The sequence below is a fragment of the Bufo bufo genome, chromosome 4 (assembly GCF_905171765.1).
Source record: "Bufo bufo chromosome 4, aBufBuf1.1, whole genome shotgun sequence".
NCBI classification, from domain to species: Eukaryota; Metazoa; Chordata; class Amphibia; order Anura; family Bufonidae; genus Bufo; species Bufo bufo.
The window spans coordinates 175784172-175809809 of record NC_053392.1 but is presented as its reverse complement, the minus strand read 5'-3'; the positions used below and the strand labels follow the sequence as shown (position 1 = coordinate 175809809).

The following is a 25638-nucleotide window of genomic DNA, read 5'->3' as shown; positions in this document are numbered from 1 at the left end:
CAAACAGCTCTCCCAGCCACCACTACATTTACCCAGTGTGCAGTTAGGGAGATATAGCGTCCCTGACCGTGCTTACTGGTCCACGTATCTGTGGTTAGGTGGACCTTGCCACAGATGGCGTTGCGCAGTGCACACTTGATTTTATCTGATACTTGGTTGTGCAGGGAGGGCACGGCACTCCTGGAGAAGTAGTGGCGGCTGGGAATGGCGTACTGTGGGACAGCAAGCGACATGAGCTGTTTGAAGCTGTCCGTCTCCACCAGCCTGAATGACAGCATTTCAAAGGCCAGCAGTTTAGAAATCCTGGTATTCAGGGCCAGGGATCGAGGGTGGCTAGGTGGGAATTTACGCTTTCTCTCAAAGGTTTGTGAGATGGAGAGCTGAACGCTTCTGTGTGACATGGTGTAGATGCTTGGTGACGGAGGTGGTGTTGTTGGTGGCACATCCTCTGTTTGCTGGGCGGCAGGTGCCAACGTTCCTCCAGAGGCGGAGGAAGAGGCCGAGGCGGCAGCAGAAGAGGGAGCAGTTTTGAAGGTGCTTACTCCACTGCAACCCGTGTCTCGCATGTAGATGCCTGGTCATGCAGGTTGTGCTAAGGTTCAGAATGTTAATGCCTCGCTTCAGGCTCTGATGGCACAGCGTGCAAACCACTCGGGTCTTGTCGTCAGCACATTGTGTGAAGAAGTGCCATGCCAGGAAACTCCTTGAAGCTGCCTTTGGTGTGCTCAGTGCCTGTTGACGGTGGCCAGTAGCAGGCGAACTGTTTTGGCGACGGCTGCTCTGCTTTTGCACCCTGCTCCCGCTTTTGCTACTCTGTTGGCTCATTCTCACCACTGCCTCTTCCTCCGAACTCTGAAAGTCAGTGGCACGACCTTCATTCCATGTCTAGGACCTCATCGTCCCCTGCATCGTCTTCCACCCAGTCTTCCTCCTTTTCGGAATGCACACTGCAGAAAGACGCAGCAGTTGGCACCTGTGTTTCGTCATCATCAAAGACGTGCTGAGGTGATATTCCCATGTCCTCATCAGGAAACATAAGTGGTTGTGCGTCAGTGCATTCTATGTCTTCCACCCCTGGGGAAGGGCTAGGTGGATGCCCTTGGGAAACCCTGCCAGCCGAGTCTTCAAACAGCATAAGAGACTGCTGCATGACTTGAGGTTCAGACAGGTTCCCCGATATGCACGGGGGTGATGTGACAGACTGATGGGTATGGGATTCAGGCGCCACCTGTGCGCTTTCTGCAGAAGACTGGGTGGGAGATAATGTGAACGTGCTGGATCCACTGTCGGCCACCCAATTGACTAGCGCCTGTACTTGCTCAGGCCTTACCATCCTTAGAACGGCATTAGGCCCGACCAAATATCGCTGTCGATTCTGGCGGCTACTGGGACCTGAGGTAGTAGGTAGTGGCAAAACGGACACGTCCTCTCCCTGCACCAGAGGCTCCACCACCACCACGACCATGACCGCGTCCCTTATTAGATGTTTGCCTCATAGTTAGCGTTCACAAAGCAAAGTAAAAAGTGGTTAAGTATGTTAAAAATAATTAACCGCCAATATAAACCCCGATGTAGGGTATTGCACTCTATTTTTTTTTTTTTAAACTCTATATGACAGCGGTATTTGTGGCCTAAATGTAACACTCACTTATGCACGTCTTATCCCAGATGTGCAGTATATCAGAGTGTTTTTACCCCAGTAACCAAAAAGACGTATTTCTGGCCTAAATGTGACAGTTACTTATGCACGTCTAATACTAGATGTGCAGTTTATCAGAGGCTTTTTTCACCCCAGTAACCAAAAAGACGTATTTATGGCCTAAATGTGACAGTCACTTTTGCACGTGTAATCCCAGATGTGCAATATATTAGAGGCTTTTTTCACCCCAGTAACCAAAAAGCCGTATTTATGGCCTAAATGTAACAGTCACTTATGCTTGTCTAATCCCAGATGTGCAGTATATTAGAGTGTTTGTTCACCCTAACCAAAAAGCTGTATATCTGTCCGAAATATGACAGTCACTTATGCACGTGTAATCCCAGATGTGCAGTATATGAGAGGCTTTTTTCACCCCAGTATGCCAAAGCCGTATTTATGGCCTAAATGTGACAGTCACTTATGCACGTGTTATCCCAGATGTGCAGTATATAAGAGGCTTTTTTCACCCCAGTATGCCAAAACCGTATTTATGGCCTAAATGTGACAGTCACTTATGCACGTGTAATCCCAGATGTGCAGTATATTAGAGGCTTTTTTCACCCTAACCAAAAAGCTGTATTTCTGTCCTAAATGTGACAGTCACTTATGCTTGTCTAATCCCAGATGTGCAGTATATTAGAGGGTTTTTTCACCCTAACCAAAAAGCTGTATTTCTGTCCTAAATGTGACAGTCACTTATGCTTGTCTAATCCCAGATGTGCAGTATATTAGAGGGTTTTTTCACCCTAACCAAAAAGCCGTATTTCTGTCCTAAATGTGACAGTCACTTATGCACGTATAATCCCAGATGTGCAGTATATGAGAGGCTTTTTTCACCCCAGTATGACAAAGCCGTATTTATGGCCTAAATGTGACAGTCAATTATGCACGTGTAATCCCAGATGTGCAGTATATTAGAGGGTTTTTTCACCCTAACCAAAAAGCTGTATTTCTGTGCCAAAATGTGACAGTCACTTATGCACGTGTAATCACAGATGTGCAGTATATCAGAGTGTTTTTTTTTTAACCCCAGTAAGAAAAAAGCTGTATTTCTGTCCTAAATGTGACAGTCACTTATGCTTGTCTAATCCCAGATGTGCAGTATATTAGAGGGTTTTTTCACCCCAGTATGCCAAAGCTGTATTTCTGGACTTGCAGATAGCCTATGCTGGTGCACTATCGTTGCATAAAATGGCTGCCGATCAGGTATTGATATCGATGAAATGAAGAAAAAAAAGTTTGTTTTCAGCAGTAGTTGGCTCAGGGCAGGCTTAAAAAAATTGTGCACTGTACCCACAAAACACTTTTTCTGTAGATCGCTGAGTACATGAACCAGTTCTTGATAAGATCGCTCCCTGATCTCTCCCTCACAGAAGCTGCAGCCTCTCCCTACACTAATCCGGGCAGTGTGACGGGCGGCGCTAAGTGACTCCAGCTTAAATAGAGGCTGGGTCACATGCTGCAGTTGACCAATCACAGCCATGCCAATAGTAGGCATGGCTGTGATGGCCTATTGGGGCAAGTAGTATGACGCTTGTTGATTGGCTGCTTAGTAGCCTTTCAAAAAGCGCCATAAAAATCACCAAACACCGAACCTGAACTTTTACGTAAATGTTCGGGTCCGGGTGCCAAAAAACCTAAAGTTCGGTACGAACCCAAACTTTACAGTTCGGGTTCGCTCAACTCTAATTACTATGTATTATAGAAGTAGAGAAATTGAAACTTGGAAATTTGCAATTTTTAACAAATTTTTGGTAAATTTGGTATTTTTTTATAAATAAAAATGATTTTTTTTTTACTTCATTTTACCAGTGTCATGAAGTACAATATGTGACGAAAAAACTGTCTCAGAATGGCCTGGATAAGTCAAAGCGTTTTAAAGTTATCAGCACTTAAAGTGACACTGGTAAGATTTGCAAAAAATGGCCAAGTCCTTAAGGTGAAATAGGGCTGAGTCCTTAAGGGGTAAAATAACATAAAATACGTAAAAATAAAAAATAATAATCTTGATCTAGGAGGACCAGGTCCATATGGAGTAGGAGGTTGAGGAGGTTGGAGTAGGAGGTTGAGGAGGTGGTGGATGTGGCATTGTAGGTGGAAGCGGTGGTGGAGTAGGAGGAGGTAGCCAACACTGGTTTTTGTTTTTGTTTTTTATTTTTTTTTGTTTAAATTTGGGTAGACCCCAAAACATCGGGAAATATAACCTGTGATGACCCCCTCCAGTCATGCTAAACACACATTCAGACAATACACTGACTGCAGGGCAGGCCAGCACCTCCAAGGGGTAAAGGGCAAGCTCAGGCCATGTGCCCAATTTGGAGACCCAGAAGTTGCAGGGGCTGACCCCTGTCAGTCAGTTCGTGTAGGCGTGTGCACACTTACTGCCCACCATGTCGCACGTCCCCGTGATGTTCACGATCCAATTTGATATCTGCTCTATCAACTTTCAATGTTCTTTTATGCGCCTATAAGAGAGAGAGAAAGTTTGAGGGTCAGACGGATCTATTGGAAGGGATTCCACTAGATCTGAAAAACTTGAGGCGCCTCGGGTTTGTAGGAGTGGGGTGGAAAGGAAGTTAGGTGCTAGCTACTAGAGGCTGCTCAGGGTTTGGTCAGGTCGACAAGAGTGTCTGGCTGTAAAGGATATGGAAGTGTGCCAAACTAGGGGGACTGGTGGGTAGTGGTACCATCCCAGTCTCGCCTGTTCTTGGATAAACCCTTTTAAGCGCCCAATAGTGGTAGGTCGATAGTGGTAGGTCAGTGTCGGGCTACTCAGGTATATAGTAGGTCTTATATCAACATAACATGTAAAAAAAGATGGATGTATACAGGGTGTGCAGAATTATTAGGCAAGTTGTATTTTTGAGGATTAATTTTATTATTGAACAACAACCATGTTCTCAATGAACCCAAAAAACTCATTAATATCAAAGCTGAATATTTTTGGAAGTAGTTTTTAGTTTGTTTTTAGTTTTAGCTATTTTAGGGGGATATCTGTGTGTGCAGGTGACTATTACTGTGCATAATTATTAGGCAACTTAACAAAAAACTAATATATACCCATTTCAATTATTTATTTTTACCAGTGAAACCAATATAACATCTCAACATTCACAAATATAAATTTCTGATATTCAAAAACAAAACAAAACAAATCAGTGACCAATATAGCCACCTTTCTTTGCAAGGACACTCAAAAGCCTGCCATCCATGGATTCTGTCAGTGTTTTGATCTGTTCACCATCAACATTGCGTGCAGCAGCAACCACAGCCTCCCAGACACTGTTCAGAGAGGTGTACTGTTTTCCCTCCTTGTAAATCTCACATTTGATGATGGACCACAGGTTCTCAATGGGGTTCAGATCAGGTGAACAAGGAGGCCATGTCATTAGATTTTCTTCTTTTATACCCTTTCTTGCCAGCCACGCTGTGGAGTACTTGGACGCGTGTGATGGAGCATTGTCCTGCATGAAAATCATGTTTTTCTTGAAGGATGCAGACTTCTTCCTGTACCACTGCTTGAAGAAGGTGTCTTCCAGAAACTGGCAGTAGGACTGGGAGTTGAGCTTGACTCCATCCTCAACCCGAAAAGGCCCCACAAGCTCATCTTTGATGATACCAGCCCAAACCAGTACTCCACCTCCACCTTGCTGGCGTCTGAGTCGGACTGGAGCTCTCTGCCCTTTACCAATCCAGCCACGGGCCCATCCATCTGGCCCATCAAGACTCACTCTCATTTCATCAGTCCATAAAACCTTAGAAAAATCAATCTTGAGATATTTCTTGGCCCAGTCTTGATGTTTCAGCTTGTGTGTCTTGTTCAGTGGTGGTCGTCTTTCAGCCTTTCTTACCTTGGCCATGTCTCTGAGTATTGCACACCTTGTGCTTTTGGGCACTCCAGTGATGTTGCAGCTCTGAAATATGGCCAAACTGGTGGCAAGTGGCATCTTGGCAGCTGCACGCTTGACTTTTCTCAGTTCATGGGCAGTTATTTTGCGCCTTGGTTTTTCCACACGCTTCTTGCGACCCTGTTGACTATTTTGAATGAAACGCTTGATTGTGCGATGATCACGCTTCAGAAGCTTTGCAATTTTAAGAGTGCTGCATCCCTCTGCAAGATATCTCACTATTTTTGACTTTTCTGAGCCTGTCAAGTCCTTCTTTTGACCCATTTTGCCAAAGGAAAGGAAGTTGCCTAATAATTATGCACACCTAATATAGGGTGTTGATGTCATTAGACCACACCCCTTCTCATTACAGAGATGCACATCACCTAATATGCTTAATTGGTAGTAGGCTTTCGAGCCTATACAGCTTGGAGTAAGACAACATGCATAAAGAGGATGATGTGGTCAAAATACTCATTTGCCTAATAATTCTGCACGCAGTGTATAGAGATACAAATAATTATAATATATAGGATAAAAAACATATATATATATATATATATATATATATATGAGATCTACATAAAAGATTAAAAGATTATACACACAGATAGGATCACTACATAACGTCTCGAGTGCCTCAGAGACTGTATTCTGCAGTGTCGTACACGATATAGTGTGGTAAAGTGGGGCAAATTAATAGGTAAAATCTGTTTAAAAAGATACCAGTACATACAATGAAATAATGTGGTATCGTAGGTTCATTTACTCACTTCACGAGAGGGGCGGTTTACCAGGATAAGCATAAAACACCTGTAAACCAAACACCCCCCCAGCCTGGATCGCTTCTAGAGTTTTAATGGATGAAGGCAGCCAATCACACGGGTGCTTCTCTTCAAAGGTCTTTATTGCATTACATATAAAAATCCGACTCAACGCGTTTCGGGACAGGCACGTCCCTTCATCAGGAGCAATTGCCTGAAGTAAATATTTCTTTGCCCAAAATGGCTGTATTTCAAATGGCTGTATTTCAAATGCTTGATTCAAACGCTTGTATGTAGAGGGGGTATCTCACACAGCCTGAACCAGTGTAGGCCTGAATTCAATATTGGTACACCAAATGGCGGTATTTAAAATCTCTGAATGTAACCCAAATGTATTAAGGGTGTATCTCACAATGACATCTGCATCAATGGGCTGCCAACTAAATTTTTTGTGCCCAAACGAGTGTTTGTTTAACAACTGAATTTGACAGCAGTATATAAGCCTGCAATTTCACACGCGCTGATGCTGCAAGGCCTGAAAATAATGTTTTTTGTCAAAAAAGTGTGTTTTTCAAACCCCAAAAAATGATGGCTGTATTTCTAGCTTAAATTGCACACTGACTAATCAAGATGTTGTAGATTGCCAAAATTGTGTTTTTTTGGTAACGGAAATATGAAAGCTGTATATATTAAACTTGAATTTAGCACTTGCAGATCTGGAAAATACTATTTTTTGGAGAGAAAAAAAGGGTGTTTTTCAAACCACAGAAAATGATGGGTGTATTCCTTGCTTAAATTGCACACTGACTAATCCAGATGTTGTAGATTGCAAAAAAAGTCTTTTTTTGGTAACAGAAATATGAAAGCTGTATATATTAAACTTGAATTTAACACTTGCAGATCTGAAAAATACTGTTTTTTGAAAAAAAAAGTGTGTTTTTCAAACCACAGAAAATGATGGGTGTATTTCTAGCTTAAATTGCACACTGACTAATCCAGATGTTGTAGTTTGCCCAAAAAAAATGGTGATTTGCAATGTCCCAAAAGCTCAGATGCAGTGCTGGTGCACTGAGCTTGCATAAAATGGCTGCCGCCACCCACCTAACTAACAGAATTATATAAGTTTTTTTTTTTTTGGTCAATGGCCTCAGGGCAGGGTAAAACGATTGTGTCCTGCACCCACACAACTATTTCTAGGTAGATCGCTGAGTTAGATTCTCTCCTATTCTCTCCCTGAAATCACAAGTCCAGCAGCATCCTCTCCCTACACTTGTAACAGCAGAGTGACGTGCAGCGCTACATGACTCAAGCTTATATAGAGCCTGGGTCACATGCTGCACTGGCCAATCACAGCCATGCCATTAGTAAGTATGGCTGTGATGGCCTCTTGGGGTAAGTAGTATGACGCTTGTTGATTGGCTGCTGTGCAGCCTTTTAAAAAGCGCCAAGAAAGCGCCGAACACCGAACCCGAACCCAAAATTTTACGGAAATGTTCGGGTCCGGGGTCTAAAAAACCTAAAGTTCGGTACGAACCCGAACTATACAATTTCAAAACTTTTAAAGGGGTTGGCTTTTAAAGGGGTTGGCTACCCTAAGTATCAAAAATCCAAAGTGCCCCAGACAATATCCCAAACTATGAAGTATTTATATCATGCTAAATGTGCTGGCTATATGTAATTTTTCTAATCTGTTCACCATGACATGTTCCCCTGAGGAGCTTCCTCAGACAGGCTGTGTGGGCGGAGCAGCTAAAGTGAAAGTAAATATCCCAGCATGCATTGCAGCAAGCATCTTCAGAGGAGTAGTCACATGACATCCCCGCCCACCTCTGTTCCTATAGAGACAAGAGACCCAGCACACCCCAGTCCCAGCAGTAAAGAGAGGTCACTTCACTGGCGGTTGCCATGTTCAAACGGTTGTAGTTTAAGAATTATAAGTCCTACAGCGAAGAGCTTTATATTGTGAGAATCACAAGACCCAGACCTATATTTGATGCATAGTATGTCTCTGAAATATTAAAAATGAAGGCACAGTCGCAGTTTAGAAATTGCCCTTCTAATTTGAGGTGGCTAGAGTGGAGTTTCAATGAATGTCAATAGGCAGCGTGAGTTGCAAACAAATGGTCATATTGTGAAAACTATAAGGACTATGGCTTTGTGTAGGTGTGCTTGGAAATGAGGGAGTGGTGGCAGTTTAGAAATCATGTCCTGATTTTTCAGCTCACACTCTAGCTTTTGTCAGCTCCCACTCTAGTTTTGAACATTCCGCCATTCATTCCTACAGGACCAATTTCTCCACAAAAACGCTGATATTTCGCAAACCATTCGGCAAAACGTTCCACAAAGTAATAGCACACAAATCAGGAACAATTCGCAAATTTTGGTATATTAATGTCTATGTAGTGTAAAAACTGTGGGAGAAGTTAGGGTGGTAAATTTGGCTATAATAATAAGAATATATATGTGAGATAACAGTAAGTGGTCTTGCCATGCAAGAACACTTAATAAAATTACGGTTGACAATAAGAGTTATCGTAATATAAAACTACAGTTATCTTGACTATCATGAGTAAGTAAAGCATCAATACATAACCAGATATTGTAGCATCACCCATTGCCCACAGATTGGGAGATTCCAACAATCAGCAAGACACATCTGCCGCGTCTTCAAGCATCAATACATCACAAGATATTGTAGCATCACCCGCTGCCCACAGATTGGGAGATTCCAACAATCAGCAAGGGGAAGAATCTGGGAACAGCGCAAGGCACATCTGCCGCATCTTCAGCGAATCCCAAATTCCCCTCGGAAACCCCCCTAATTTTATACCATGTATAGTTAGATGAGCCCGTGATCTAGGCGTGTCAGCGCGTGATCATATTTGCTTGATCACGCGCAGAAAATAAATACTTGTCTAATAGTGCATAGATACTTCATATGGCTATATGCCATTACTTTCTTTCTTGCTCAGAACATCTTGTAACAATGTATCATAAGTCTTGTTCCGTCCAGATCTACTTAGTTTTTCTGAACTCTAGTACCCTCTGTACTTTTCCATTAATACATGTGCAGTAAGCCGGATTGGGACAGATGCACACTGGCGCAATATTAATAGTTTTTAGTTTGTGACGCCAATTGCAGCTTGCGCAGGTACTGTAGCAGGGCCCTTTAAGATGTTATAGCTCACGCACCAGGTGAGGAATGCCAGAGGGGGATAATGTCTCTGTATAGCAAATATGGTAGTGTCAACGGTGTCTCCTACCTTGGTACGGCTGGACTCCTGTATCCTGGCTCACTTGCAATAAAATTGAGTGTGGTCAGTAGGAGTAATTGAGGAATGATTGAGATCCAAACAGGAAGCATGATCCAACTCGTCTTTACTTAGTGATTAGCAGCTTTGATCCATACAAGAGACAGCAATAGTCTTGGGTCCCAGCAGGTGTTGGCAATATGTGGCAGGAATCTATATGTATTCTGCTTCTTATCATATGCCTAGTAGAACTGGCAGGTATCTGTCTTCTGCTCTGTCTGTGGTCTGCTTGATATGGGCCTGACTAGCTGAAGGAGGAATTTGGCTTCTCCTGGTCTTTGGATAAGTACTCACAGGACTGCTCGCAGGGTATGATGGTTTCTTCCTTGAGATCTTTAGTTCTGGAGATGGCTGCTTGCTTGTCAACCAGCTGAGGAAGATGACTCAGACTGGGAAGAGTGATCCTGGGCCTCAGCCGAGGCTTGGATCCTAGGTTGGGATCCCTGTTTCTGGGAGCTCCTACTAGCACAGCCTTCCCCTAGGAGGGGGCTGGTACACACTGGATCTAACTGGTTTCTTCCCTCGCTATGAGGCAGGATGTGGGAACATTCCACACCTCCTCAAAGAGGGGGGAGCTAGATTGGAATGGACTATTCCAGTCTAGCAATACTAAACTGGCTAAGATCCTGTTACATACTGCTGCCACCTGCTGGTGTACATGGAAAATTACAGCAATAATATGAAACAGGCATAGAAAATACATATAATGGAAAATGCAATGTTAGACTACACAAGATGACAATACATATGACCCTGACATTATTGTAGCAGGGATACAGAAGTTTAGTGACATACTTCAGGATGTTACACATGGCTATACTAGCTAGGGTTTCATGTCTATTTGAGTGTCAATCACCATTATCCCACTCACTCTTATACATTCATATCACATTTCACATCACATATCACAACAAAGAAAAAGGGATTACATGGAAAACTAAAATCATGTCCCTAAAGATCTGCTTCATGAATTCCTGGCAGCGGAGCTTGGCATTTTCTTATAGTCCTTTCACCCACGGAGCTATGTCCTCATGTTATCTCATGGTTCCACAATCAATATCTGTACCCACATGATTAGGGGAGTTTTTTTAAACTTTGGCCAGAGCAAAGACCCCCTATGTTCCCTTTGCCTAATCATATGGTTTACATAGAATGTTATCTGATGTGTCCTGTCCTCCAGCCAATCCGTTTGGTGACCGGAGCTACATGGGTTTGAGGCTTATCTTCATTCTTTTCAAACAAAGCCAATATGGCAGTCAGCCATCCCATAATCCTCCACTGCCTTGCCTAGTCTCAGAAGGAATGTGAAGTTGCAAACCACACCTCACAGCCAACACACTACAACTCAGCCATTAACCCTTTGAAACCTTAAACCTGTAAAACAGGCTAGGGCAGCACTAAAGTCCATGCATTAGTGCCGGTGACGTCACCGGGAACACTGCTAGGCGGAAGCCTCTGCCTAGCACAGACCTGATACATCACCGGATCTGCAGAAAAAGCCCTTGCCCTGCGAAATTCAGAGCAGGGCAAAGGAGAGCATTGGAGCATGAAATGCTCCGATGCTTATCTCAGAGGAGCTGCCGGGTGAAGAAGGGTATATGTCCGGGTTCAGCTATGAACCCGGACAACCCTTTTAGGCATGAATATAGGAAATACAAAAAGACACGTACATATATCTTAGTTCATCACAGTTACCTAGAGGGTGTGTTCTTCCTTCAAAAATTACATATCCTTGAGCAAACGAGTTTCACTTTATCTATGAATTAGGACCCGAGTGGGTCTGAACCACATCAGGTGTGTGTTCCTTTTTTGTGGACATTGGACTTTTCAGTTGCTGTTTTTAATATATTTAAATAAATTCAAGTTTGGATTCATCCCGTGGAGTGCTGGATCGCTTTTATATGGTACATACGATTTTTGATCACCTTTTTATTCAATTGTTTTAAAATTGGGAAAGGGAGGTAATTAGAATGTCGAAAAAATTTACTGTGGCATTTAGGGGGTTAAATGACCATGATCGGAGATATCTGTGAACCTGGCCACTACTGGTGGATGCCTGCTGTATTATACAGTCGATAGCCACCATGTATAGAGTGAGCTCAGCGTGTGAGCTCGCTCCATACATTCCTTCATGATATACGGCTATGTCATGGTGGTTATGAGGGTCAAACTGGGTAACCCATTCATAGTGAGACACAGTAAAAACAACATTTAGCCAGTATTTTTCAGGAGTGATGACATACCATTCAGACACATGACCACTGCAGCCAAGCAGTGGCTTCAGCAGTAATGCTATTTACTACAGCTCATAGCTGCTGAGGCTAGTAGTTGTCTGGATCAGTTATGTATGGCACATCATTGCTCCTGGTAAGTAAACAGAAACTGGCAGAGGAACCCCAGAACATTAGTACTGGGATGGCAAAAGACTTAACGAATATTTGCACACAATAACTAAGGTTCATGAACCTAGATTTTGGCATAAATTGTGACAAAAAGTGGTAGAATTTGGCAAATATAGGTTAACAAAAAGTTTCTGATCCTAGTACAAAATGGAGTGTAGTTTCATGGAAAAACGGGTGTGGCTTGAACATTTAGCAAAAAATTTTACACAAATTCTGGTGTGGAATTCTGTCTCAAAGTAAGCCAACCAATAGTTAGTATAGAGCTTAGCCAGAAAGTATCTATGCACCAAATTCATCTTCTGGCACGAGGCACTGTAATAAATCTGGTACATGTCAGGACAGCCTGTCTACATTTACATCATCTGTAGGGTTAGTAAATCTGTCTCACTGTATTTTTTTGTAGTTTTATGACATTTCCTGCTGCCTCTTACACTTCAGCAGTAGTTTTGAACACGAATATTTGAATAGCGAATTTTTACCGCGAATATCGCCACTTTGAGAATTTGTGAATATTTAGAATATAGTTCTATATATTCATTATATCGAATATTCAGAATTTTTTTCCATCTGAACACATGATTCCTCTTTGCTTCTTGCTTGTGGGCCAATGAGAAGGAAGCAATGTCACAAGTTCACAACAATACTTAGTGCACCAATCAGTAATCTGTAGTCAGACCTGCTAAAATGTGAAGTTGCACATAAGTGCAAAAAAATATTCTAATCACTGCCGATTAGCACAATATGGAATATATTGGAGCACTTTACTCTATCAGCATATAAAGCTATTCTAATGTTCTGCCGTGCCAACCATTTTCTCCAGTCTCAGGAAACTTATACCAGCCTGAAAAATGTAGCCAAAGTGACCCATGCCTGTATTTCATGTTACGAATTCGCATTTACGTGATTTTTACATTGCCGATTTATCGCATTCAATAAAATAATCTCGAATTCGCGACTATATGACGAATATTCTACAAAATATTCGTGAAATATTGTGAATTCGAATATAGCCCCTGCCACTCATCACTATTCAGTAGAACTAAAATATAACTAAGCCGGCACACGTGTATGAGTAGAACTATGGTATATAGGCACTTTTACTGTACGAACATGTAAGAATCTATGAGGGTGAGAAAGGTGTGAAATCTGAAAATGAAAACCCACAACATAAATTCTGACATTGCAGATTCTTTTGGTTCAATTCATTAGCTGAAAAGGTGCAGCATATCTGTCCTGTGTGGCTGTACCCTAAATATTGCACTTGCTTGTATTAATTAACCTAGTAATTTATATATTTTCTAACTTTCTAGCTAAGAAAAGAGGATTTGATTTCAACCTTTCCTTCAATAAAGGCTATGGCATTTACAAGATATCCCAAGAAAATCATAACGCTGCAGAGAACTCTATTTCCTACCATAATTTAATTAATTATGAATGTGAAAACACAAATGACCCACGTTGTGAGAGGATTCTCAATTCGGCTGTACTGGATTTCAGCAGTATCAGTCTGCAGGACAGCTCAAGGCTAAAGGATGTCAGCAAACTCAGAAGTCTTAACACAGAGTTAAAACCAGATCCAACGAAAGACAAGGCCATCGGTCGCCTCCTTTCGGAAAAAATTGGAGTCTTTAAAAGAGAGGACATGAGAAATTTTGAAAAGTCTGCATTCTATGAAGGTCAGGACAGGAGACTGTCACATGAGGAAAGTCGGAAGCCAGAACTCACAGACTGGGAATGGTGCAGAAGCAAGTCTGAGCGGACACCACGACAGGTAACACTGCACTTACTGCGTAATGACAATAGGAAATATATTAAAGAGGCTTGTTTACCAGGATCAACCCTATTAAACCAGACATAATGCCTGGTAGGGCTCATCATGCTGATTAAAACAATACCCTTCTTTTGTCTCTATGCTAAACAGTTGCAGAGTTATCTGTGTTTTATTCATATGCAAATGAGCAAGTTTGACCACCATGGAGGGCTGATTCCTTGGAGCACTGCTTTTGTAATGCCCCCTGTGCTCCGCAACCCCCCCTCCCTCCACCTGGTTTGGCAGGGATAAATATCAGCATGGCGAGCGCTGTGTCGTAGCATCTACATATCATATACACTATGTACTATAGCTTTACCACATTGAGATAGGCTCAGAAAGCTATTATACATATTACTGCTTTATTCACAGGCGCAATATATGATTATAAAGACATTAGTAATATGTATTAGCTTATAAGCATGGAAAAAACACTATTCTCTATGTGGTAATCCTATAGGTTAGTGATAAGTGGTCTGCCATATATGTAGAAATCCTAAGTTCAAGTCCCAGGAGAGACTTACATAAAGTTTTTTTCTGTTATTTTATATATCTGTTTATAATAAAAGGCTATACTACTGTATAATACATAAAATATAAGACCTTACTCTATTGAGAATAGTTTTTTTTTTTTTACTTAGAAACCTAAAACCTGTTACTGATTTATTCATAGGCATAATTTATGATTATAAAGAAATCATCAATATTAATGAGCTTTTTAAGCCTGAAACATTAGTCTCAAAATGATAAGGATATTGACTTATTATGTGTTAAATGTGGAAGAAAAAAGATATCTGAAGAAAAAAACCTTGAAGTCTCTTCCAAGATTCAAACCTGTGATCACTACATGCAAAACCAATCAAGTTGAGGGGGAGTGTGCAGAGCACAAGGGGTGTTACAAAGCAGTGCTCCAAGAATTCTGGCGCTCAAACCTGCTCCTTTTCATATGAAGAAAAATTCTGATATATATGCAGCTGCTTAGCATACAGACAAAAGAAGTGTATTGTTCTAATCAGCATGATGAGCCCTACCAGGCAATATGTCTGCTTTAATAGGGCTGATCCTGGAGACAGAAACTCTTTAATAGTCATTTATTTAAGAACCTTATCTTGTAACTGCTCACCACACCTTCAATATGGATGTGCTAGACTATATTCCTTTTGAAATCTGTGCTCCTTTTGATAAACTAATTTAACACTATTTATAAAGAATATATTGAATCTGAATGTGCCTTATAAGGTAATAATGTTTTCAGGATAATATTAATTGTATGGGAGATCTCTTGGCAAAATATTCATAGGGAAAGTGGGAAATTATAAATAGTTTGTCACGGCGGGCGTGCACTCAGTATAACAGATAACGCACCAACCAGCCAACCAGGCTCTGGGCGAGAGACAGGGGAAGGGTGACCTCCTAGCTAATCCCTGACCTCTTTCCCTGCACTGCTCAGCCCACCTACAGACCTTTAAGGTAGGTATGAGGTGTCCCCGTGCCTGGGCTGACAAAACCCTGAATTCCCTGAGATGGTGAAGTGGGGAAATAGGAGCAGCCTGCTCGCACAGAACCTGGATGGGAAGATGACACAAAACAACCAACTTGAAATAACACTTATCTTCCTGAGCTGGAGCAGACAGCCAATCTTCCTTCCTAGCTTCCAAGACCACAATGATTAGTATAATCCGCCCAGGGCACTGGGCTGGTGTACTATTTAAACTAATGACCCCACCCAGTGCACTTAATGAGAGTCGTGGTGCTATCCTGGCCGACCTCCGCACATCGTCAGAGGGGGGCATGACATAGTTAGGTCCAAGCTGTCAACTTGACATAAAAATAACTGACAGAAAACATTTATAATAGATTGGATCTGGTGAGAATAGAGACCCCAAAATTGCCCCTTTTGCACATAATGTAATCGAGCCCTGAAGGTTTCATCCATGAATAAAAAATTATTTTAGAATTAAAAAAAAGATAGATTTTCTTGGGGATCAGCCTGGTGTTTTTTTCTTTACCCAATGATTTCACTCTGAAGTCTAATGCAGGCATGCAGTGTGAAGGACCACCCCTCTGTCTTCCTAGCCGGAGACAGATGAGCCATAGCAACAGTCTTTTAAGGGAGCAGTGGAAAGGGACAGGAGACATTAATGAAGGCTATTATTATAAGGTAATTACAGATCTTTTGGCAATCATTGACAGACTAACTCAGGTATACATGCCTACCTCTAATAAACTAGAAAAAAAAAAATATGACAGTTATCCTTTAAACTATAGTAAATTGCATTTTAAAATACAGTAATTTGTTCACACCAATAGTTTGCTCTCCTTTTCCTACTCAATTATGTAGTTTCAATGTTTTAAAAAGGTTGCAATTTTCTAGAATGTTGTTTTATTTATATACTGTACAGTGTGGAAGTAATGTATTAAAACAATGCAGTGTAAAATTAAAGCGTCACCGAGCTTTCAAAAAGCTTTACATATGTCATGGCGACATATCAAAGGTTTTGATTGGTGGGTGTCTGAGTGCTGAGACCCCCACCAATCATCAAAATGAGGAGAGATAAGCGCTAACATAGTGCATTCTCTCTTCTTGCTGCAAAAGATGGAATTGAGTCGGGCCCATAGACTTTCCATTGAGCCCATTTCCTGCAGCAACAAGAGACTGCACTTTGTGAGAACTTCTCAGTTCTAGCAATCAGTGGGAGTCTCAGCTCTCAGACCACCACTGATCAAAACCTCTGATATGTCACTATAGCATATCAAATATTTTTTGAAAGCTTAGTGACCCTTTAAGAGCAGCAGGACAAATTCAAACATATTGAGCCTCATGCAAAAAAACAAAACAAAAAAAAACTTGGTTGTGGTTTCATTATATAAATCAGGATTTGAGATGAGATTTTAATAGGCAGCATATTCATGAAAGCTGTGGTCACCAGCTTTTCCTTTTTTCTCATTTTGATAATTTTAAGAAATATGTTGCATACAAGAGGTCAGGGAATGAATAAGAAATTTTAACCTTGTCAGGCTGTATAAGAACATCAGCTAAGAGACACCGGTGGAAGAGAATTATCACAGATAAAAATCCAGGTGTGGGATAATACATGAGGAATAGTTAAGAAATGCAACCAGGAGTTTGGCTTTGTTATGGTTGAGACATTGCAAAACTTCATTCTTAAAGGGAACCTGTCACCTCAAAATCGCATATAATACCGCTAGCATTACCTTATAGTAGCCCCCAATCTGTTATTAATGATGTGTTTGATCCGGTAATCTGATGCTCCATACATGACAACAACAATCTTTTAATCGCCATCAGCACAGGCCTCCTTGCTTTAAGTCAAGATAAGCATGCCCCCTAACCATCGCCTCTTATGTGTGATTGGCATCCTGCAGTGCGGCCTGGGATCGCGTTAGTCTCACGCATGCGCAGTGCACTCCTTGTTACTGCGCGATCCCGTCTCCCGGAGTTAGCCGTGTTTCATCAACATACCGCGTATGTGCGAGACTAACGCGATCCCAGGCCGCACTGCAGGATTTCAATCACACAGAAGAGGGGACGGTAAGGGGGCGTGCTTATCTTGACTTGAAGCAAGAAGGCCGCTGCCCCCTTGACTTTAGACTATCCGGCGAGATAGCGCTGAATCCGCTGATGGTGATTAAAACATCGTTGGAGCATCAGTTTACTGGATCAAACACATCATTTCTAACAGACTGGGGGCTACTATAAGGTAATGCTGGCGGTTTTATATGCGATTTTGAGGTGGCAGGTTCCCTTTAACTACTTTTTAAGTAAACACCTTTATTACATATTCATCTAATCACCCATTCTCATTCACTTTCTTTATTATAAAAGAAATTGTCAAAAACGTAAGCTTATATAAGAAAAGAGAAATCTAAAAATTAGTTTAAATATAAAGGGTAACCACAATCTTCAATCTGAAGTGGGACTCTCTGGGGGGAAATTCATCATGAACATACATAGTATTGAACAGCTTAATATAATTGAAGTTCAGGAAAAATAGACTTAAAGCAACTTAAAGGGCTTCTGTCACCCCACTAAACCTTTTTTTTTTTTTTTTGCTTACTTATAATCCCCACACTGCGATTTATGCCTACATAATCAAATTAATCATTTTGGTCCTGTAGATTTTGTTTAAAACATGCTTTTAAAATATGCAAATTACCTTGCTACCAGCAAGTAGGGCGGCTACTTGCTGGTAGCAGCCGCATCCTCCGATCCTAAAGACGCCCCCTCCGCATTGTGATTGACAGGGCCTGGGAACGTAATCGTTCTCTGCTGGCCCTGCCTGTTAGCATTCAAAATCTGGCGCCTGCGCCGCGGCTGTACCTGTCTTCAATCGGCGCAGGCACACTGAGAGGCGGCCGCTCGCTCAGCCGCTCCATCCTCAATGCGCCTGCGCCGATGATGTCACATCTACACCCGGCGCAGGCGCATTGAGGATGGAGCGGCCGCCTCTCAGATTTTGAATGCTAACAGGCAGGGCCAGCAGAGAACGATTACGTTCCCTGGCCCTGTCAATCACAATGCGGAGGGGGCGTCTTTAGGATCGGAGGATGCGGCTGCTACCAGCAAGTAGCCGCCCTACTTGCTGGTAGCAAGGTAATTTGCATATTTTAAAAGCATGTTTTAAACAAAATCTACAGGACCAAAATGATTAATTTGATTATGTAGGCATAAATCGCAGTGTGGGGATTATAAGTAAGCTAAAAAAATAAAAAAAAGTTTAGTGGGGTGACAGAAGCCCTTTAAAGGGTTTACTAAACTACTTACGATAAAAGTTATACTGTGTGTATATATATATATATATATATATATATACAGTACAGACCAAAAGTTTGGACACACCTTCTCATTCAAAGAGTTTTCTTTAATTTCATGACTATGAAAATTGTAGATTCACACGGAAGGCATCAAAACTATGAATTAACACATGTGGAATTATATACATAACAAACAAGTGTGAAACAACTGAAAATATGTCATATTCTAGGTTCTTCAAAGTAGCCACCTTTTGCATTGATTACTGCTTTGCACACTCTTGGCATTCTCTTGATGAGCTTCAAGAGGTAGTCCCCTGAAATGGTTTTCACTTCACAGGTGTGCCCTGTCAGGTTTAATAAGTGGGATTTCTTGCCTTATAAATGGGGTTGGGACCATCAGTGGCGTTGAGGAGAAGTCAGGTGGATACACAGCTGATAGTCCTACTGAATAGACTGTTAGAATTTGAATTATGGCAAGAAAAAAACAGCTAAGTAAAGAAAAACGAGTGGCCATCATTACTTTAAGAAATGAAGGTCAGTCAGTCAGCCGAAAAATTGGAAAAACTTTGAAAGTAAGGGCTATTTGACCATGAAGGAGAGTGATGGGGTGCTGCGCCAGATGACCTGGCCTCCACAGTCACCGGACCTGAACCCAATCGAGATGGTTTGGGGTGAGCTGGACCGCAGAGTGAAGGCAAAAGGGCCAACAAGTGCTAAGCATCTCTGGGAACTTCTTCAAGACTGTTGGAAGACTATTTCAGGGGACTACCTCTTGAAGCTCATCAAGAGAATGCCAAGAGTGTGCAAAGCAGTAATCAAAGCAAAAGGTGGCTACTTTGAAGAACCTAGAATATGACATATTTTCAGTTGTTTCACATTTGTTTGTTATGTATATCATTCCACATGTGTTAATTCATAGTTTTGATGCCTTCATAGTCATGAAAATAAAGAAAACTCTTTGAATGAGAAGGTGTGTCCAAACTTTTGGTCTGTACTGTGTATATATATATATATATATATACAAAGATTAAGTAAAGTAATAGTCACCAGAAGTCGTCAACAAATGGGCCAGCTCCATCAACCAGTGCCCAACATGGCACTTGACTGATGCCCATACGATATAAAAAGAGGTTATGGTTTTACTCTGATGATCATGTCTTCAATAGTGTTCCAAAACTAAAGGCACCAGCCTCTACATAACTTTGGTGTATCCACCGCCTGTCTAAATTTACGCCAGCTCCCTTGCTGGTGTATATTTAGGACATTTTCTACAACCTAAAACAGGTATAGAAAATGATAAATGAGATAGGCCTGGCGGCCCGCCTCCTTCCCTACCCATATCACGCCCCCATTTTTTAGACCTGGCATGAGCAGGAAAAAGTCACAGATTGCGGCGCAAATAACCTTTGCGCCACAATCTACGACAGGTATACGCCACAAAACTGGTGTACATCAGTTAGTAAATGACCCTCTTAGTGTTTTCTATTCTCCTAGCCCCTCCTAAAGGTTAGCATGCATGTACAATTACCTAATACTGCAGAAATGCAATCAAGTATAGTACATTTCTAACTATTTTCATTACAAAGAATAAAGGGAAAGAACCAATTGAAAACCTTGCTTTACATTTATCGACCAAACTATTTAGTTTTTACAAAATATTTATGCTTTTGTGTAAATTTACACATGAGATGAACAGTATGTTTCAATCTACATAGCGTTTTCTAATTAGCACCAGACCAATATATATGGAAAGCTATTCTGAAAAGCATAAGCCAAGACATTCTGTTTTTCTTCTGTGTATGCCTTAATGAAGGAGAGTTAAAAAAAAATTCTGTAAATTATACTGTAGTTTCATGCCGACAATTGTCAAGACCCAAATTCTAAGGAAAGAAATCTATTGAACATATGGAACTAGTCCATCTAGTAGAGATTCTGGTTAATTTAAAGGTCTAATAAGGCCTCATGCACCTGATCGTTGTTGTGGTCCGCATCCGAGCCGCATTTTTTGCGGCTCGGATGCGGACCCATTCACTTCAATGGGGCAGCAAAAGATGCGGACAGCACTCCGTGTGCTGTCTGCATACGTTGCACCGTTCCGTGGCCCCGCAAAAAAAATATAGCATGTTCTATTCTTGTACGTTTTGCAGACAAGAATAGGCATTTCTACATTGGGCCGCCCGTTCCGCAAATTGCGGAAGGCACATGGGCGGCTTCCATTTTTTGCGGATCCGCGGTTTGCAGACCGCAAAAAACGTCACGGTCGTGTGCATGAGGCCTAAAGCTGTTTTTGAGATGAAAAATTTTAGCAAAGCAGCTGTTTTAAAAAAAAAAATGATAAGTAACTTTCAACTAACTGCCAGCTAACACGAGGATACGTTCAAAAAGAGAAGAATTGTAGATAAAATGTATCCATATATAAATTCAGAATCATATTTCTATCCCCCTGGATTGTTTCACGGGCCAACAGATGGCTTTAACTTTCACCAGAACCAGAAGTGGAAAGAATATGAATGCCTTCATAGGTTTATTTTCTTTAGGATCCACTCCTACTATTTGAACAAAGTCTAAGACATTCTAAAATGTACTGCCGACAGGGGTGCTGTAATGACCGGCGTCACACACAGGGAGGGAAAAGGGAAAGCCCTGCCCAAGGGAGAGGGTAAGGTGGTGACCCCTGACTCACCTTGCGGCTGGCACCTGACTGCCCTGACGTCCCTAGACGGGTTCCTCACCCGTGCGGCGATCACGTGCCTAAACCCTGGCTTTCCCTAAAATGAGCCCTAGATAGTGAACGGCCTGGTGGGATCGCTAGTCCGCACCACTGACACTAAGAGGGAAACACCAGGGAGAGGACAGACAATACAGACAAACAAATACACCCAGGTGGGCGACCACAGCAGACCACAAAGGTCCAACGGGGATCCGGAGGCTAGCGTTCTGGACCAACAACCAGAGAACGCAGCAACACAGCTCCAGAGGGTCAGAATAGATGTCCAGGCAGGAAGCTCTATATCTGGCAACCAGAGAAGTGTGAGAGGGGAATATAAGGAGGTTTGGGAGTGCTGAACAAGGAACAGCTGAGGAGAAGGAGCTACGGATCCCTGAGTGAGCCAAAAGGGTTTGCAAAGCAAACCCAGAAAGCTACCATAAGGAAACAGCCCTATCTTACATAGAGCGCGCAGCCAACCGCTGCGACTTCCTGACCCCGGGTATAACGGAGTCAGGCGTGGTTCTTGACACCCTCGTGACAGGTGCAGAAGACCACTGCTACACAGCTCCGGTGCCAAAAAATCTGAGGGAAGAAAATAATGATCAGCTGAAAAATTTAAATCAGAAGAATGATAAATCCACAAAGATCTCTATCAGAGATAGCATTGTATTGCCAACTGTAGACACATAGCTGATACAGAAATCTCATGACAGCCGTTCAATGCTGTATGATATCTGTGTGCAGTCTTTTACCATCCACACACAGACTGAAGATCAGTTTGCAGATCTGAAATAGTAATAACTGTGAATCTATTCATTTCCTTTCTAGATGTAAATCATTATTGTCATATAGTCATTCCAGCTTGTATTTTGATGCCCAGATTCAACGAGTGCATCTGTTTATTCCACATAGCACATGCATTAGTTTGTTGCTGTCAACTGTGCTCCACCTCATGTACTATTTTTATGCATACACAGATATTTATTTTGTGGATAGAAGTGTGGTGAGGTAAGTAGCCATATTCAAACTAAATGATTGTCATGTGTTTAAATACAGTGACATTTCAGTTTCTGTAAACACCATATGCCTCAGAAAGTAAAATACAATTTCTAGCCATACTAAAACTTCTGTTTTCTGCCTCTCACTACTTGTTCCTGCCAGCTTGATTTCTGCTGTCAATGGAATATGCCTCCATACATGTCTCTTTTTAATTGTATTTCTTCAGGGATTTAGAGCAATTCAACAATCATATCATATGATAGAGGAAAGGCCATCATAAAAGTCTTGGAGTAAAGGCACATTTGTGACATTTATCTGCCGTTTCCACCATGGACACCCTCCCCAATAGCAGCAGGCACATGTCGTCCCACTCCCACTTCTTTCTATCACATGTGTCAAGCGTTGACATGCAGTGTTGGAGCTGATTGGCTTGGACGAGAGTAGCCACACAGGCGAGCTGTTGCTACGGTACATCAAGCAGGAAACATCTCGCTAACTGTAACCTCCCCAACTCCAACTGGGCAAGGTGGTAAGTGACAATGGTTGCAACCTAGTGGTCGCGCTGAACCTGGGGGGAATAACACATGCTCCCTGCATGGCACACGTGATTAACCTAGTCATGCTTTTTTTTTTTAAATACACTGGCTTGCGCAAGGTGCTGGCATGTCTAGGAGACTGTCTGCCGTTAAACCGCTTAATCCGCGACATTTCAACTCACTGAAATTCAACATTGCACATACTAGATCGTCTGTACGAGTAGCGGAAAGCTGTGAATGATTTTGTCATGCACCAGAACACCTCAGCAGCGACCATGTGTTGTTTTGAGATCAGGGAGTGGCAGCTCATCCGATACGCCTGTCGGGTGCTGAAGCCCTTTGAAGAAGCCACGAAATATCTCAGTAGGGACAACTGCAGTATGAACACGCTGATCTCCCTCATATTTATCTCAGAATAGACACTGACACTCATGCAGTAGGGGTTAGACAGCGAAAGAAGAACAGCTAACACATCTTACTCTCTGCCCTATAGCTGTTGGGGACCCACAAGGAGAAACTCCCATGGAGGAGGAGGAGGATGAGGAGCTGCCTCTGGAGGAGAAAGAGTAAGAGGTGGAGTGGGCGGAGTCAGAAAGAACTGGCTTCTCGCGCACACTAGCCAGAATGATGACCTGTATGCTTGCTTGCTTACACACTGACAGGCGTATTGCAGTACGCAGCCCTGCAGGGTGTTGCGAATGTGAGGTCACGGTTAATAGGCAAAACGAGGGTTGCTCTTGGTTACTCACAGTTTATAGATGACCCTGGGCAGGCGTACAGCAGTGATGGAGAGGCTGGCACATGGATCCTCTGGGGCACTCTCTGTGTATAGGGACCAGGCCAGGTGGTAGGTGAGGTGCCCTGGGTGTTGTAGGTTTAGTGTGCCTGTGGCAAGATCCCTTAAAGTTCGTGACACCAGTGATGGTAACAGTGGCACACCGATTTTCTTGCAGTAATAAGTGCAGTGAACCAAAACTTTTGTTTACTGAAACAGTTAACTATTTACAGTTTTTGTTCAGTTCCACAAGAAGGTAACAGGCAGGCTTTACATCCAATGGCAGGCACAATGTTCTTGCAAGATACTCAGAGGGTTAAACACTTACAGATCAGGCTGCACTTTTCCTCAGAATCCTGTCTGTCTTTATCCCAAGGCCCGTATGCCCTATTGCTGGCTTTATCCTTGGTTAGGGAAAACTTCCTCTCGTATATGACTCCTTGCTTTGAATAAATCCTTCTGCCCTTCAGCTCTCTGCTTGGCTGGAATAATGGCTCTGCTCTGTACTCTTGTGGGAACTGGGTTTCTCAGGGGGCAGGCTCTTCTCCTGGTGGCAAACTAGAAGCCTGGGCTATCTAGCTGCATGTCAGAAGCTGCACCTCAGCTACTGTTTGGCTAAGGTGACACTTGACTTCTCAACTACACCTACACCCTTAATAGGCCTGGTACACAGGAGATTACATAAATAACATGACAATTTACATTAAAATGACATATACAATACAATGACCATGTTCCACAGGAGGTGGAGAACAAACGTGACCCAATTGACCCTTGTGTAGTGCCCACATTTACCTAGTGGGACACTACAGTATGATTCACATCAAGCAGTCTGATGATTACTGGATAGCCATGCTCTTAGACCCTCGCTATGAAAGCAAAGCGAGGGAATGTCAACTTATGTTATTACCAGGAAACACTGTGTACACAGCTTACAGTAGCTTTCAGTGAGCAGACACCTGCCAACAGTGTGTCTAAAAAGAAGGCCCCTCTCCACCCCCTACAGAGTAACCCACTTCCCGCAGAGGCAAACAGTAGAAGCCACAGCCGTAGCAGCCAGTTCAGTCTCCTCAACATGATGGGCGTTTTTTGACATGCCACGCAAGGCTGAGGCAAATCAGCTCGTGGAGACCTCCCGCCTCAATGCCTAGGTTCAGGCCTATCTACACTCTGCCTGTTTCCAGCACGTACCCTATTTCCTGACATCATGGACTTCTGGGCAGGCAGACAAGAACAGTGCCTAAACTGACCCAGTATACTCTCTGTCTTTTTTCTTGCCCAGCCTCCAGTGTCATCTTAGATAGGGTTTTCAGAACAACAGGGGAGGGAGAGGGTGACACTCAAACAGACTAAATTGTCCTCCGCCAGTGTCTAAAACATCACTTTTGTCAAAATGAACCAAGCCTGGATTCGGGAGGATTTTCACACTCCTCCGGCTGAAGGCGATGAATAGATCTGGCCTTGCTGACAAGTGCCCCATCTTGTCACTGTTGCTTTCTTCCGGCCTTACTGCCTACAATCATGGTTTGTATGGTTGTTGCTCCACCATCATCCCATTACTGATGTCTGCCTGCCAAAATGTACCATATTGCGGCTGCTGCTGCCACCACTGCTGCAGTTGCTTCTCCTCGCTGCTAATCCGCCACAAATCCGCTGCCACGTATCCGCCACTACTACTAATACTACTACCCATAGACAGCCAATATACTGCCTTGTATGTTCCAGGCTATTCTGCTTTAGCTGTCGTTATTATTGTGACCATGTGCCTCTTTCCCTATCCACACTGTACTGCTGCTGCTTCCAATTAAAAGGGAGAAGTTTTCTAAGCTTGTTCAAAACGAGCCACTTTTTCTTTGGACAATTAACACTTGTGTGTGTCATATGGCAGGCATTTGGGTCCCATCAAGACATAATTTTTGGACACCTGGTCCCCCAACAAGCCACTGTTTTATTGCTATATTCCCATGTG

At 42.5% G+C, this 25638-nt stretch overlaps 1 protein-coding gene across 1 annotated transcript in view; it reads left to right on the top strand.

The window, feature by feature from the left end:
• Positions 1–25638, top strand: part of GPR149 (G protein-coupled receptor 149) — a 228221-nt gene that overhangs the window by 135693 nt on the left and 66890 nt on the right. The window contains exon 3 of the mRNA XM_040429954.1: positions 13374–13834. Within this exon, the coding sequence (XP_040285888.1) occupies positions 13374–13834 (461 nt within the window). The remainder of the gene's footprint in view (positions 1–13373; positions 13835–25638) is intronic.